Source organism: Enhydra lutris, unplaced genomic scaffold (assembly GCF_002288905.1).
Source record: "Enhydra lutris kenyoni isolate GAN:26980312 unplaced genomic scaffold, ASM228890v2 scaffoldscaffold22, whole genome shotgun sequence".
In the NCBI taxonomy this organism is placed as follows: Eukaryota; Metazoa; Chordata; class Mammalia; order Carnivora; family Mustelidae; genus Enhydra; species Enhydra lutris.
In genome coordinates, this window is record NW_019154106.1 from 19,465,076 (window position 1) to 19,480,177 (window position 15,102).

A 15,102-nucleotide genomic window follows, 5' to 3' on the forward strand; every position below is an offset into this window, starting at 1 on the left:
CAGTAATAAAGCAAATGGAGTAAGTTACGTAACATTAAGTGAATCTGGGTAGAGGGGTCTAGAATGTTCTTTGTATTATTCTTATTCTTACAGCTTTTCTATAGATTTGAAATTATTTCCAAATAAGACATTTTTAAAAAACAAGGCAGCTTGTGAAGTTTTCACAGAGTAAGAGTTCAAGAAGTATGATTCAGGAATTTGGCTTAGTCTTAGCTCCTTATACATTCATTCATGGCTAGTTGGTACCTGGCATACAGAAGGAGCCAGGATGGGGGCCACCCACTAGCCAATCGGATCACTTATGATTTTGCCCTTTGAAAGTGTTAAGCATAATTCTGACTAGGCTTTAATTATAAGGCAGTAACGGGAACAGAGAGTCCTCACCAACTTACCGAAAGCACACTTTTGATAAGGCTTACTCAAGAAAGAACTTCTTATTCTCAATTCAAACATAATGGACAGAATTTATCAGGTCCAAAATTCACCTTTTTTTCATTTGCTGTCTGCACTGTTCATTTGCATTTCCACAAAATGCTTATTTCATGGCAAATCTGAATCCATGAAGGAAAATTTAAATATCCTCACAAAATTATGGGAAAGAAGTTGAGGGAAAGATGGAAAGGGAAAAGCGAAGGAAAAATATTAAGAAGGAATTAATATAAAACAACCTAAATTCAAAAAAACATACTCTTTCTCTCCCTAAAGAGCAATCTGATATACCTTCACATGGAGGGAGACCTAAAAATGATAGCTTTCCTTCCAAGGATTAGAAGAAACTGAAATGTGGCAACACAGCATTAGCCTGGAAGCCCTCTAGATACAGAGGTTGAAAATTCAGGACTGGAGGCCTATGGGAGCAGGAGAAGCAGCTCAAAGCGCCTTTAAAATGAATGTCTGTGTACCACCAAGCACGGCCATGCATAACCAGAGTCTTCCCTGATACCAAGCAATAGGCAGGTCCCTAGTGTGCCCCAAATTACATGTGCCACTAGCAACCACAGACACAAACAAGATTAAAACAAAATCCAGATCTCAAGGATATATTGACGTGGGGAAGGCAGAGGAGCCAGAGAGTATCAGGCCGAGGTCCGCAAGCAGAACGAGGAGAGCAGCAGGAAAGACATATCATGTAGCTGAGATTCGGTTTCCCAGGGCAGGTGAAGTGTGGCCTGAGCCTTGAAAGACGGACAGGGGTCATCGGCTCTGGCGTGAACGGGGAGACGGGGAGTGGGGAGAAGAGAGAAAGGCGTACCAGCAGAGCAGCCAGTCCGCTGAAAGCGGAGTATGTGTCGGACACCACAGGCCCACTCTGGCCGGACGCAGGGAGGGATGATGAGTGGCAAGAGAGGCGATGGCCTTATGGAGTCAGAATTCAATCTCAAACCCCGCAGGCAGCCGCTAGAGGACTAGGCAGGAAAGCAACATTACCTGACTTGGATTCTAGCAAGACCATCCGGGAAACAGTATGTGGGGTGGAGTAGGAAAAAAAAATTGCCAGTAAATAACTCCTGGTCCAAAAAACAGGCAGACATAAACCACCACCAAAGAAAAACCAATAATTTTTAACTCTGAGCTTTATTTGGACAAGCTATTTCTGTCCCTTTGGTCAGAACCAGTATGACATTCTATTCTACTTCAGCATTCTGGTACGTTCACACAGAAACGACAGCTGTACTTTCCTTCCCAAACATGTGAGCTTTTATTTCTTTTTTGCCAAATTCACGCTACATTTAAACCTCAAATGAATGCATTCTGAAGGAAGACAATGATCAATGAAATGACATAATTGAGAATTCATTATTGGGGAAAAACAAGTTTATCAAAGTTACACATTTCAAAAAACAAACTGCTACTGTTTTTGGAGTAGCTTCTAATCACGCCAGGCTAATAGGCAGAGAATATGGAGAAAAGATCTTTGAGGGAAACAAGCTGTGGGAATGAGGGAGGAGACGGTCTCATCTATTCAGAGAATTTCAGAAATCGCTCGTCTGCGCTCACAGAGTGTAAAACTCCCTTTTGTCATTCAGCCACTGGCAGTTTCTGGCAATGCTGCCTCAAGGTCACCTGCTGATGGATCGGTGAGATCCAACTGAGTCTCAGCAGGTATTTAAAAATTATGAAATTAATAACTTGATTACAACAGATTCCTCAGAATGAGGAAATGGCACGACACTGTGTGGCACGTGATACCCTACATTCCACGTGTGCTTTACCAGCTCCTTGTCACCGAAATACACCACATTCCACATGGCAGACTTCAGCTACTAGCACTGAAATGACAGGGTCAGGGGAAGAAGGGGGAGTGTGGTAGTTCAGTGTAAAATTCAGGGTTCTCGAAAACCTATCTTCCTCCCCACCATGTATGCTGTGTATTAATGGGAGGCTGCAAATCAGAAGAACATCAAAGGGTTATGATACTTAAGGACCGCAGGGGCGAGACCTCAGGAAGCAGACTCTAAGGTGGCCCTGGAAGATGAGGACACATTGACCCTACTCTTCCCTTACCTACCACGCCATCTCACTGTGGGTGACTTAGCTGTGGTCTCCACCCATAGGATATAATGGCTTAGAAGCTAGATTCGGACAACACTTTGGGCCACCTTGACCGTCCAAAGATACAAGGGAGGAAATGGAACTGAGTCCGTAACTGCCCGAGCACAGATGGATGCAATGTGTTCAACGCTGCCCTAAAGGCCTCAAGTTAGGAGCCCAGTGATTAAAAACAAAGGCTTTGGTGCCAAATGGCCTTGGATTTGAGGCCTGGTTCAACATGGACAAGTGGCTTAACCTCTCTAACCCTGATTTCCATAAATTTATAGAAGATGATAATCACACCACCTTATGAAGTCATTACGAGATAAAAATGAAATAAATGGATACATATAAAGTACTTAGCACTGTGCGTGGAAAGTAACCCTTCAAACATTAGCTATTACGATGACTGATCATCTGGGGCTTCAGGGCACAAAAATCGAAATATGAGGCTCGCAATAATGAGAGCCATGATGAACAATGGGGTGTGTGGAGAAGTGGGAGCAGGTCGTGGGTGGGAGTAGGAAAGGGATGTGCATTGCAACTTCTCCTAAGATACTATTAAAAATGTGCCTAAGCAGGGAAACGCCGTGAGCCATTATTTCTTTGTGTTGAACAAGGAGAGCTGCTTTGAGACAGATAGTCATAAAACCCCCTACATTTGCTCCCTCTCATATTTGGTATTATACTTTCACAGCATTGTGTCTGTTAGCTACATAATAAAAGCAAAGGTCTCTACAAAGAGTAAGTCAAAATAGATCAAAGGCCTAAATGTAAAAGCTAAAACCATAAAACTCTTGAAAGAAAACGGAGAGAGCTTCACAACATTCGATTAGGCAATGATTTGCTGCATAGGACACCAAAAGCACAGGCAACAAAAGGAAAAACAGATAAACTAACTACATTCAAATTAAAAACTTCTGTGCATCCAAGGGCACAATCCACAGAATGAAAAGGCAACCCACAGAGCAGGAGAAAATATTTGCAAATCATATATCTGATAAAGGGTTAATATCCAGAATATATAAAGAACTCGCACAATTCAACAATAAAGAGCTAATGACCCAAGTTAAAAAGGGCAACGGATCTGAACCGACATTTCTCCAAAGAAGATACAAAATGACCAATAACCAGCTGAAAGGGCACTGAAAAGGTATTTAGCATCACGAATGAGGGAGACGCAAATCAAAACCACAATGACAGGCCACCTCCTACCATTAGGACAGCTATTATTTAAAAACAAAAACACAACAAAATAATAAGTATTGGTAAGGATATGGAAAAGTTGGAATCCTGATATGTTGTGGGAATACAAAATAGGTAAGCTTCTAAAGAAAAAGTAAGGCAGTTCAAAGAAAAGATACACACACACACACACACACACACACACATAAATAATTGCCACCTGATCCAGGAACTCCACTTCTGGGCACCTGTCCAAAAGAACTGAAAGCAGAGTCTCAGAAAGATAGGTGTACACCTCATATTCACAGCAACACTATTCACAGCAGCCAAAGGCGAAGGCAACCCAAATGTCCAACAGCAGATGAACGAAGAAACAACGCGGCGTTTATATACGACAGAATTCCATTCAGCCTTCAAGCAAAAGGGAAGTGCGACACAGCCAACAACATGGGCGAACCTTGAAGATGTTACACGAAGTGCAATGAGCCAGCCGCAAAAGGACCACGACTGGGGATTCCACCCACGTGAGGTCCCTCGAGTAGCCAGGTTCAGAGCCACAGAAAGTAGAATGGAGCGTGTCCAGGGCTGGGAGAGGGGGAAGTGAGGAGTTACTTTAATAGACACAGTGTTTCAGTTTGGGAAGATGAGAAAGTTCTGGAGAGGGATGGTGCTGATGGTAGCACAAAAGTGTGAATGTACTTAATGCCACTGAACTCAATATTGAAAAGTGATTTAAGTGGTGTTTTCTGTTAGGTATTTTTACCACAATTAAAAAAAAAAAAAAAATGAAGACTCACTACCACCCCAGAGTCATAGCCTTGCTCTGGAAAGAGAGGGCTTCACGCAGCCCTCCGCATGCCCCTGTGATGTTTACCCTGTGGCTTTGGGAATGGAGTCACAGCACACCTTTCACACCTGGCAGCTAAGAGATACTGACAGTCCCAATTTTCTCAAAATAAAGCTGTTAAGAAATAAAACCATGCACTTAGTCCTACTTTAAGTATCCCTACTTCAGAATTCTAGGGGATAATTTTTTTAAATCTAGACTTAAGTGCATAAAAGAAAAAGAAATCATGTCTTTAATGGTGTGCTAACGTCACACTCACTTCTTTAGGAATGTGATTTTCTTTCGTTGCCAAGACGGCAACAGTTGCTGTGGAAACCACACAAAAACAGGGATAGGCAACTGAGACAAACCCCACTCACCTGCACAAAGATGCCCTTGCTCTTATATTCCTCATGGAGGCACTGAGAGAAGAAATCCACAAAAGCCTGGGATGGGGTGGGAGTGAGAAGAAGGAAACACATACATTACATCAATCGGCCTGATCAGTAGTCATGGCAACACAAATAACAAACTAACCATTTAACACTGAGTTCCTAATCATTCTTATTTCCAATGCAGAAGAGACCTTAAAAAAAAAAACAAACCCTCAAAACCTCAAGTTGTTTTTATCTGCCACTAAATTAAGTATTCTCTTACCAAATATAATCTCCAGATCAAATCTTGACTTAACCAGCAAAGGGTCTTATCTCTCCTTTTTTTCAGAAAATTACTTTCCAAGAAGAAATGTTTTATTATATAACAAAGGCTCCGGTTCCTCCTCCCCACTTGCCATTCGAACGGAAACACAATATGAATTCTGTTCAACTCTCCTCTATAGGGATTTTGTTGTCAATAAAGAAAAGAGCAAGCATCCTCTTGGTCCTTGGGGATGGAAAGATCCAAGAAGTGTAGGGATGAATGTGACAGCCCATCTTCTTCTGAGAGTATACTTTTAAATCTATTTGTAAAATATAATGTCCCATTTTTCAAATATGGACTCCACCTCAGGCTTAAAATAATGTATCAGTAATGACTCTGCTGGGCTCCCAATTAATCATAGTCTTATGCCCACAGAGCAGAACAGGGTGAGAAGCTTGGGTCCAAAAATCACTTCAAGAAACATGGTGTTCATCTTAGACCCACCTTCTGTATATTTCAGAGATACAGAAAGCAAGAAGATGGCAGGAGGGGAGTGGTGCCTTGCTTTTTCAAAACGGTAGTCACTGTTCACGTTTTTCCGGTGGATATGGAGCCAAGGGAAAAAGAAGGCAAACATTTTGCTCTTTTCCTTCTCTGACATATCGCAAGTTCTTACTATACTTTGCTCATTTTCCCCTAAAAGCTTGTTTAATTTCAGCATCTCAATGGTCACTTTCATTTCAGAGATGTGTCCTATGCCTCAGCAACGGGTAAGAAGGCACCGTGGACCTGTAGGCAGCCGGAAATGGATTCTAAATAATTTTTCCTCCTAGGAATGTGAAGAGGTGAGTGGTGATATTGTATAGAATTATGACATCTTACAGAGAGTTCTAGAAAACCCCTGTCTCACTCCAGAAGTAACAATAAATATCTATGAATTCTGAATAATGTAAAATACTCACACTCTGATCCGGGCTGTCTTGTACCTACTGTGTATATTTATGTCCTGACTGGTGGCAAATTCTTCCACTTAGCTCTGCAGAGTTGAAACTTTTGCTGGATGATGAAGCTGACTCATTCATGAGCCAAATCTGCCATCATTAACATGTTCTGATCAACAGAGCTGACTGGCCTAGGCCAGCTCTCCATGGAAAGCACAAAATCCAGCATCCCTTGTTTCCTAGTATTTCGCCTTACTGCACATCACACAGACTGTGTTCTTTACAAAGTGGATGGTTTGTGGCAACCCTGCATCAGGCAAGTCTATTGACACTGTTTTTCCAACAGCATATGCTCACTTCTTGTCTCTGCATCATATTTTGGCAATTCTCATAATATTTCAAGTTTTTTGTGATTATTATATTTGTTATGGTGATCAGTGTTCAGTGATTACCACATGTTGAGGGCTCAGAGGACAGCATATTTTAGCAAGAAAGTATTTTTTAATTAAAATAGGTACATTGCTCTTCGAGACATAATGCTATTGCACACTTAATAGACTACGGTGTAGTGTAAACATAACTTTTTTTTTTTCACACAGACCCTTGTGTAAATGTAACTTTTATATACACTGGGAAACCAAACCACTCATTGGCCTTGCTTTATTGTGATATTCGCGCTATTGTGAGGGTCTGGAACCGAGCCTCTGGTAACTCCGAGGTACGCCTGTATCGGTTTTAAAACCAGCTGACTGCCAGGAGAATAAAGCATCTATGAATCTGAGCTCTTAGTGCCTCCATTCCTTTCCTTCCCAGTCCATTTGAAAACAGCCAAGAAGAGAACTCCAAGAAGCCTCTATAGTTATTTCTCGTCATTCTTAGCCTGACATGATTGACTAAAAAATTGTTCACCTTGGTTGCAGAGTAGATGGCCAACAGTGGAACTGGGGCTATGCCACTGGCAGAGGAGATGTTCAGAATTGCCCCTTTAGATCTGAAAAGGAAAATGCACCAAGTAAACAGAATGAAATCATAGACACAATGGCTTGTAAATTACAGTTCGTGACATGGAATTATTTTAAACAGAATATAGCTGTTTTTCTAACAGACATCTCTCCTTGCCTTTCATAGCACATGATATCCTTGGTCAGTGAATGAGGCATAACTCAATCAACTAAAAATAGCTCTTGTCTGCGATTAGCTCATTTCTGCTTTAGTAATCCAGGGCATGACCAGATCAGAGGACAATCTCCTCTGGTTGATCTCTCCTGTCAGAGGTCTTCTCTGGCCACATCACCAAGAATCCTTGCTCTTAGAAACACTCTCATAATCCTGGCCTGCCAGCACATACTACCTTGCTGTTAGTATTTAATCATCGCATATATATAAATGCTTTTTTCCCTCAACAAAACCCTAAGTTTCTACACATCATAGCCCTTACCTTACACGTTTCCTCCAACACCCCTGCACAGTCCTGAGCATGTAACAGGTGCTTAATAAAACCTCCCAGTGATAAGTGAATGGTTATGTTCTGCCCTGCTTCTTCCTCCAGGCTGTTGCTACTCAGTTACAAAACAGAGTTGACTATAAAATTATGCAACTCTATAGGAGATCAAACCATATTCTTTGCCCAAAGGCAAAGCTCAATTTCTACTGTAACTTCTGGAGACTACTGAAACATCCAAGTCAGAAAGTTACCAGGAATTACTAATTTTACTAATAAATGAACAATAATTGGAGGAAAGCAATGCTGTAAATACGCTAGTTGCCAGCAAGTACATCCAGTTTGGGTAAAGTTTGGAATTAGGGTTTTAGGAATTTCCAACAGAATTAAGAGCCACTCTTCCCCCAACAAATCCATTCTTCTCAGGGTAGTGGGGAGGGGTGTCAGTCCCCTTCATCTACTTCAAGCAAACCCTACCCACCTCCTGTCCTCTGGTGAGGCTCCTTTCCTTCTGCTCAGCTTCCCCTTGTTCTTCCGAATTTATCTCCCCCAAGACCTATTTTTTTCAGTACTTTTTTAAAAAGGACTATATAGACTCATTTTATGCAAAATAATAAAAGAAACATGAATAAATGGAATCTACATTATTTTAGACATAAATCTGAAAAGAAATAATCCCCAAAGGTCACCGAGTCCATCTGCCAGCCCCTAGGCGAGATGCCACTTCAACCATCAAATGGAAGTCTGGACTCTTAGCTTACTGTGTCCCTGGAAACAAGTTGTCGTCTTGTGTTTTTATTTTTGAACCCAAGTCTTTACTAGTAATACACATGTTCCTAAACAGTGAAATCCACTCATATTTTGGCCACTGAAATCAAATGTCAAATTTAAAAGTGTTATATTGAGGTTTTAAAGAAAGTTGGAAATATCTAGTCTATGCACTGATATATGATTCTTGCATGTTTTGCTTGTATCTCAGAGACAAAAAAAGTCTTTTTTTTTTTAAGATTTTATTTATTTATTTGACAGAGAGATCACAAGCAGGCAGAGAGGCAGGCAGAGAGAAAGGGGGAAGCAGGCTCCCTGCTGAGCAGAGAGCCCTATGCGGGGCTTGATCCCAGGACTCTGAGCTGAAGGTAGAGGCTTAACCGACTGAGCCACCCAGGTGCCCCAAAAGTCTTTTGTTTTTAAATACTGGAAGGGAGTAAGAGTGCCTATCAGGAGTTAGAACCCAATCACTCTAAAGCAAAAACTAGTAATTAGGAATAAGTATTTAAGATTTTGATTTTATCTATTTGTGAGAAACTCCTCTGATCAAAGTGGACTAAAAGGCAACTTTTGTTACTGGAGACCTTTAAGAGAGTACTAATTAACGATGTTTAAAATATCCCTATCTTCTTAGGGTGTTGAAAATGTTCTCAAATTAGATCGTGGGGATGGTTGCACAGCTCTGTGAACATGCTAGAAACCACCAAATTGTACACTTGAATGGATGGATTGTGTGGTATGTGAAATATATCTCAACAAACCTGTAAAAGACAAAGAGAGAGAGAAGCGTATTTATGATCCATTACAAGGTGTCACTTTTAAGCTCAGAGCAGACCTCAATCACAGGAAAGAGGAGAGAGCTATGGTGTCTTCCGCAACACAGAATGCTTTCTGAGAAGTAACCTCAAATCCTGACAAGCTGTACCCTGTCTGAGCCTTAAGCACTCTTGTGGCTTTAGGTTAGCATTTTATTTTAACCTCTTCTGGTGTAACCAGGAATTGCCATGGCCTCAATCATTTGGAGCAAATGAAGAAAAGCTAGTTTAGAGGAGTTCTAGATGATCGTGTCCTTCATGGAAGCTGGAGTACAGCGCGGCTGGTTTTGTCAGCTGGATCATGTGCTCCATTATACTCAGATTGGCAGGTGGTTACATGTGCCCTTGAACAAAAATCTTAACATTTTTAACTTCATTCCTCACACATGAAATGCAATTTACAAGTCTTCCAAAATTAAAGTTTAACGTTATCAAATGCACTTTTTAAAAAAAGATTTTATTTATTTGAGAGAGAGAGAGAGAGAAAGTGAGAGAGAGCATGAGAGGGGAGAGGGTCAGAGGGAGAAGTAGACTCCCCGCGGAGCTGGGAGCCTGATGCAGGACTCGATTCCTGGTCTCCGGGATCATGACCTGAGCCAAAGGCAGTTGCTTAACCAACTGAGCCACCTAGGTGCCCCTCAAATGCATTTTTAAAATGAAATTCTGATCTTACCAAAACAGAACACACTCTTTAAACTTCACTCACCAAAGCAATGATTTCAATACAGAAAAAATTTATTTAAAGACAGTAAAAACTTCTTTCCCATTTTCAAAAATAGACCAATAATCAAATATGTCACAATTATGCACGTGTGCTCCTTTAATTGTTTACCCCTTGACGCAACTAAGATCTTCGTTTCTCAAATACTCTACCCCAGTTAAAATGTCTGGGAGCTAAGAGTTGGTTGTTAGTGAAAAGTCAGAATTTGAGAGAACGTTTTCAAACAAAGTATCTGCACTCTAGACTACATTAAACAGACCCAAGACCAACGAAGTCTAAAGCAAGAACGCACTAGACCTGAGGAAATAAAAGGATAGCATTTATAATTGTATCATAATGACAGCAGAGAAACACCCCTTCCATGAAAACTCTGTGCCAACAAGCAGCTCACGAATTTGTCTAGCAAAAACCTTCCTCCCACACCCACACACACAACAGCACAGAATGCTCTTTCTCTCCAAGGATAATAATATTCAAGTTAGTTTTGTGTGAATCATAAACAACACGCTGGTAGAGCTGTCTTAATCCTTGTACTGTATACAGTATCTATTCTCCATGCAGGGATGGGGTGAACATTTGGGACTGCGAGGCACAAAGGGCTCGTCTTTAAAATCAACTACTTTGTCTGGCTCTAATCCTCCATCCCTCCATCTAAGCAGAATTAGTGACGTCAAACCAGTTTCCATGGCAGAGCCAGACTCACGACAGCTCTGTTATATCAAGCAGGAGGACAAAATGGGCTGCGCTTAATTGCACACGAAAACAAACAGAAAACCGAACCTTAGTTAATCTCTCATTTTCTGGGGACTTGGGGAGCAATTCTAAGATCGGAAGGTATATTAACAATATGTGCCCAAGTTCCACAATGAAGACTCGTGTTGCTCTTACTTCAGCACACTTCCCAGCCTGTTATGACAAATATCCAAATAAACAAGTCAAGTCCTATTTTCTGTGATAGAACATTCTTAATTCATCACACTGCTTCCTTGCTAACAGCCACATGATGGTGTCTCAGTGGTACAAATTACCGAGGATCTACCAGAACTAAAATACTGCAGAAACAAAGCAGAAGACACCACTGCTGATAAGAAAGCGCCTTTTCGTAGAAACATATTCTCTTCAATTACTAGCCCTTTTACAAGCCAAAAGTCAAACTCATCCAACCCTATAAAATTCAGTATCTGGTATTTATAGCTTCTCATAGCTCTGCTCTCTAGTAGCATTCCCGCAGACCTGTGGAAAGAAACCCTATCCTAATGCTCCCCTTAATTGTCACCTGGATAAAAAAATTGTCAGGCCTTTATTTTCCTATAAATGCCCCCACCATTCTTTCAGACTGCTGCAGTATCCTTGTCCACAGCTCTGTAAAAATACTATTGCCATAGAGGAAGAGATAGGTCTCCTTTGAATAAGTCTCTGATCTCCGCCTTCCTCAGGAAGGTCGGCACTGCCCTGTGATGCCGGGGAGAGAGATGGGGAGCTATAAGTGCTCCTGTGGAGGGCTGGAACACAGGGTCAACTCTGATGCGGGCAGCTAACTGTATACAGAGTTTGAAAGCAGGTGAGGGAGATTGTGCAGAAAAGACTCCATGATGATGCTTCCTATTTCCATTTCTTATCAAGGAGCCCATAAGGGAGCTCCTGGAGGGTCATTACTTTTTTTTTTTTTTAAAGCTTAAATATAACACTGAAATTGGTACAGACAATTCTCCAGCAGACTCTCCAGAAAACTGAGAAATGTATCAAAACAGAGTTCTATGTCAGAAAAGAATCCTGGAACAGAGGGGTCAGACACATGATTAGAACCGGCAATCCAAATACATTATACGAATCATGCTTTGCTGAAGGAAGTTTGCAAACATTTCCCACATCAAAGAGGACTGCCTGCCCTAAAACACCGTAACATGCCATGATTCCATCTTAAGCAATACAGTATGAAAGGGGCTATTTTTAGCTTATCCATGGTTGTTATGGCAACCACCTCCTGGCTCCAGCTGTACACAATGTTTATAATTCCAGAGAAGTGGAAAGAGCAAGTTTCCTCTATAATGTAATTATGCACTTTCTACTTCTGTGGTAATAATACCTTAGTTTAATTATAGGTACTTGTTTAGTGAGAGTTGGCTTTAGGCTATCGTTCTAGAGGGTTTGGAAAATCTCATACATCATAGGTAGATTCAGTGAAAGGGGAAAAGCAGCAACGACAACAACAACAAAGGATCTTTAGAAAGGACACTGCTTTCCTCAATGGAAATTCAACTCCTATGGAAACCAACCATAGGAAATATGCCATTTAAGGACAGGCTATAATAAAATCACTTATATGTACAAGGAAGAAGACTTCCAGATGATCGGTTACCTTGGAGTTTTTCCTCTCCTCTTGGGCACACAGCTAACAACATTTCTGGCTTCGTGTGCAGTTAGTGGTAGCCTGAGACTGAGTTCTAGACAATGAACTGTTGGCAGAAGTGATGTACACCCCTTCCAGGCCTGGCCCAATGAAACCTCACATGAAATCATCCTATTCGCTCTTCCCTCACCTGCTAGCTGGATGCAGAAAACGCAGCGGAGAGCTGCTAGGTCCAAGGGAAGAACAGCCCCTACACGGAAGGAGTCTGAGATCCCTGAATGGAGCACAGCCCCAACCACTGATCCACACTGGCCATGTATCCGGAGGAAGAAAGTCAGCCTTTAGAGTGGTAAGCCACGGAGATCTTGGGATGGTCTCTTACAGCAATTAGCTTACCTTAACTAATAGAACCAGTAACTCTTAATTCGAGTGGACTTTGCTGTTCCCTTCTCTGACCAAAAGTACTGATGGATAAAGTCCACGTATATTTCTTACCAGTTCTTAGCAAGAGCCACGATCACCCTCACGGTGTCAGCTTCAGTCCATAGCCTATGACGGCTTTCCACCAGATCATTTCTCAAATTTAGTTTAAAATCAACTTGATTTCCTAAAGGCAAAGATCGGTTTCATCCTCTGTATACTCCATGATAAACTCTACTCAATGAGTGCCTGCTGAATGAATGGCTCCTCTTCTTCGCATTGCTTTTAATCTAATGCTCTAGCTATAACTGCGGTTAAGGTTGCCAGGTCTCTAAAGATAGGAGTGAAGTTCCTGGCACTCTGTGTCTGTATCATTTACTAACTAATCATGAAGCTTCATAGCGCTCAATCTCTTTGGGACTCACTTTCTATCAAATAAGGGCGGGACTGGTTTCAACTAATTAAAGTACTAGAATTCCATGACTATTTAAATCCATTATGATCTGCAAGATTACTTCACAACAATCATCTCTTTTTGATATGGTTTTCACCAACACACTTAAAAATCCCTTTTCCAATGCTTCTGTGGTTTTTAAGTATTTCACTTTTAATGGATGGACTTACTGTCCTGAATTAATACCGAGTCACTGGCAGATAGCGAAAGTGGATTAAGATGATGGCCATGACTTCATCCCTCCAGGGTTCTACCCTGTCGGCCCCAATTCTCTGCAATCTAGGGTTCTGTCTGGTTAGACTGCTGTCTGTTCACTTCCATATCTGACCATCAGAGGCACACTCTCACTGTTGACCAACACGAAGCAGTCTGAGTGTTTAGAGGGAAATTTTACTACAGGAATTGAAATATACCAAACTTCATATAAAATGGAATCACAAACAAAAACTGCAAAGAAGCAGTTTTTCCACCAGTCTCTGTAGATGCCAAACAAAATGGATTCCTAACCTTGCTTCCTCCTCTGTACAATGGCGGGAGGCTATCGAAGTTAAATGAGTTAACACACATCAAGTCCTCAGTACAACACTTGGGACGTAACAGGTTCTCAACAAACATTAGCTGTCAACCCTGCCTGTAGCTGGTCACAGAGGTTTCTTCAAAGTAGGGTCTTTGGGCTATGCCCTTTCCAAAGCTATGATTCTTTTGGATCTCTTCCAAACTCAAAGCTGTTTTACAGAGGAAGGATGACTGTGAAGCCCTAAATTTAGCAAACGATCAAGCTAGCTCAAGATGCAAGCCCAGATCTTTTCAACAGGTTTCTTTTGAAAGCCTAGGCATCATTCAGGCTTTTCCAAGGGAGAAACAGAGCTTAATTACAATTTTACACTTGGTGCTATTTCAAGAAGAAACTCTACGACACATTTCTCAATGAAAATGAAGACATCTAGCATATTCTAGGGGAACCCCTCTCAAACCAGAACACAAAGGGGGCTCCACGGTGTGGGTTTCTGTTCCAAAGGTAGGTTTGACATCTTATAACCATTTTATAACATACCTAAGTTCCTCATATATCCATTCACCCCTTAAAAACTAAACAACCAGAAGATGGGGTCTTGCTTTGTGAAACTCCACTGATTTTAGTTCTGAGAGCATATAGCTTTAAGAAGGCATTCCCGGGAATACCCCAGGAACTCTGTCCGCCCCCTCAGAATAGCAGGCAATTGAGTTGGTGATGGTGACTCAGGCAGACTTTTTAATCCTGATCTAAAGGAACCACCACAACCCTGGAGAGGGAAATAAAAAGGGAATCGAGTGGAAAAGGCCTCCGCCACCAGATGACTCATGCTCTACCGTGTGACTCGCCAGGCACATTACTCTGTTGCTAAGACATGGAGGATAGGTTCATTAGTCACTCTACTGAATTTTGCAAAGAAAGGATTCTCCCTATAAATAATCATGAGCTCGGTCTCTCTAGTGTTTGTGAGTGCGCTCGTGACTCACCTTTCCACCATACCGGGCAACACCAATCGTGTCATCTGCAAAAGAGAAAACAAAACATCATGATGGCTGAGGTTGCAGGCGTCAGATAAACAGTGGAGAGAAGCCATTCTCAAAACAGAAGAGAATCACGAAACCACTCACCACTCTATAGACAGCAGTTTATTTTATATACTCTATATAATCTGGCTGTGTCAAGAGTGCATAAAAAGGGGGCGCCTGGGTGGCTCAGTGGGTTAAAGCCTCTGCCTTCAGCTCAGATCATGGTCCCAGGGTCCTGAGATCGAGCCCCACATCGGGCTCTCTGCTCAGTGGGAAGCCTGCTTCCTCCTCTCTCTCTGCCTGCCTCTCTGCCTACTTGTGATCTCTGTCTGTCAAATAAATAAATAAAATCTTAAAAAAAAAAAGAGTGCATAAAAAGGAATCAGATGAAATCACTGGAGTTAACACTGGGAATACTTTCAGTAAACTTGGCTAGACTTGGCCTTGCCTGAAACCTAATACTGGCACAGA

General features: G+C 41.6%; 1 protein-coding gene across 1 annotated transcript in view; it reads right to left on the reverse strand.

Annotated features, from left to right (window-relative positions):
* Window positions 1-15,102, reverse strand: part of LOC111149694 (hydroxysteroid 17-beta dehydrogenase 12) — a 171,032-nt gene that overhangs the window by 10,080 nt on the left and 145,850 nt on the right. The window contains exons 7-9 of the mRNA XM_022506917.1: window positions 14,593-14,627; window positions 7,033-7,114; window positions 4,924-4,989 (exon numbers count right to left, since the gene is read on the reverse strand). Coding sequence (XP_022362625.1) covers window positions 4,924-4,989; window positions 7,033-7,114; window positions 14,593-14,627 — 183 coding nt within the window. The remainder of the gene's footprint in view (window positions 1-4,923; window positions 4,990-7,032; window positions 7,115-14,592; window positions 14,628-15,102) is intronic.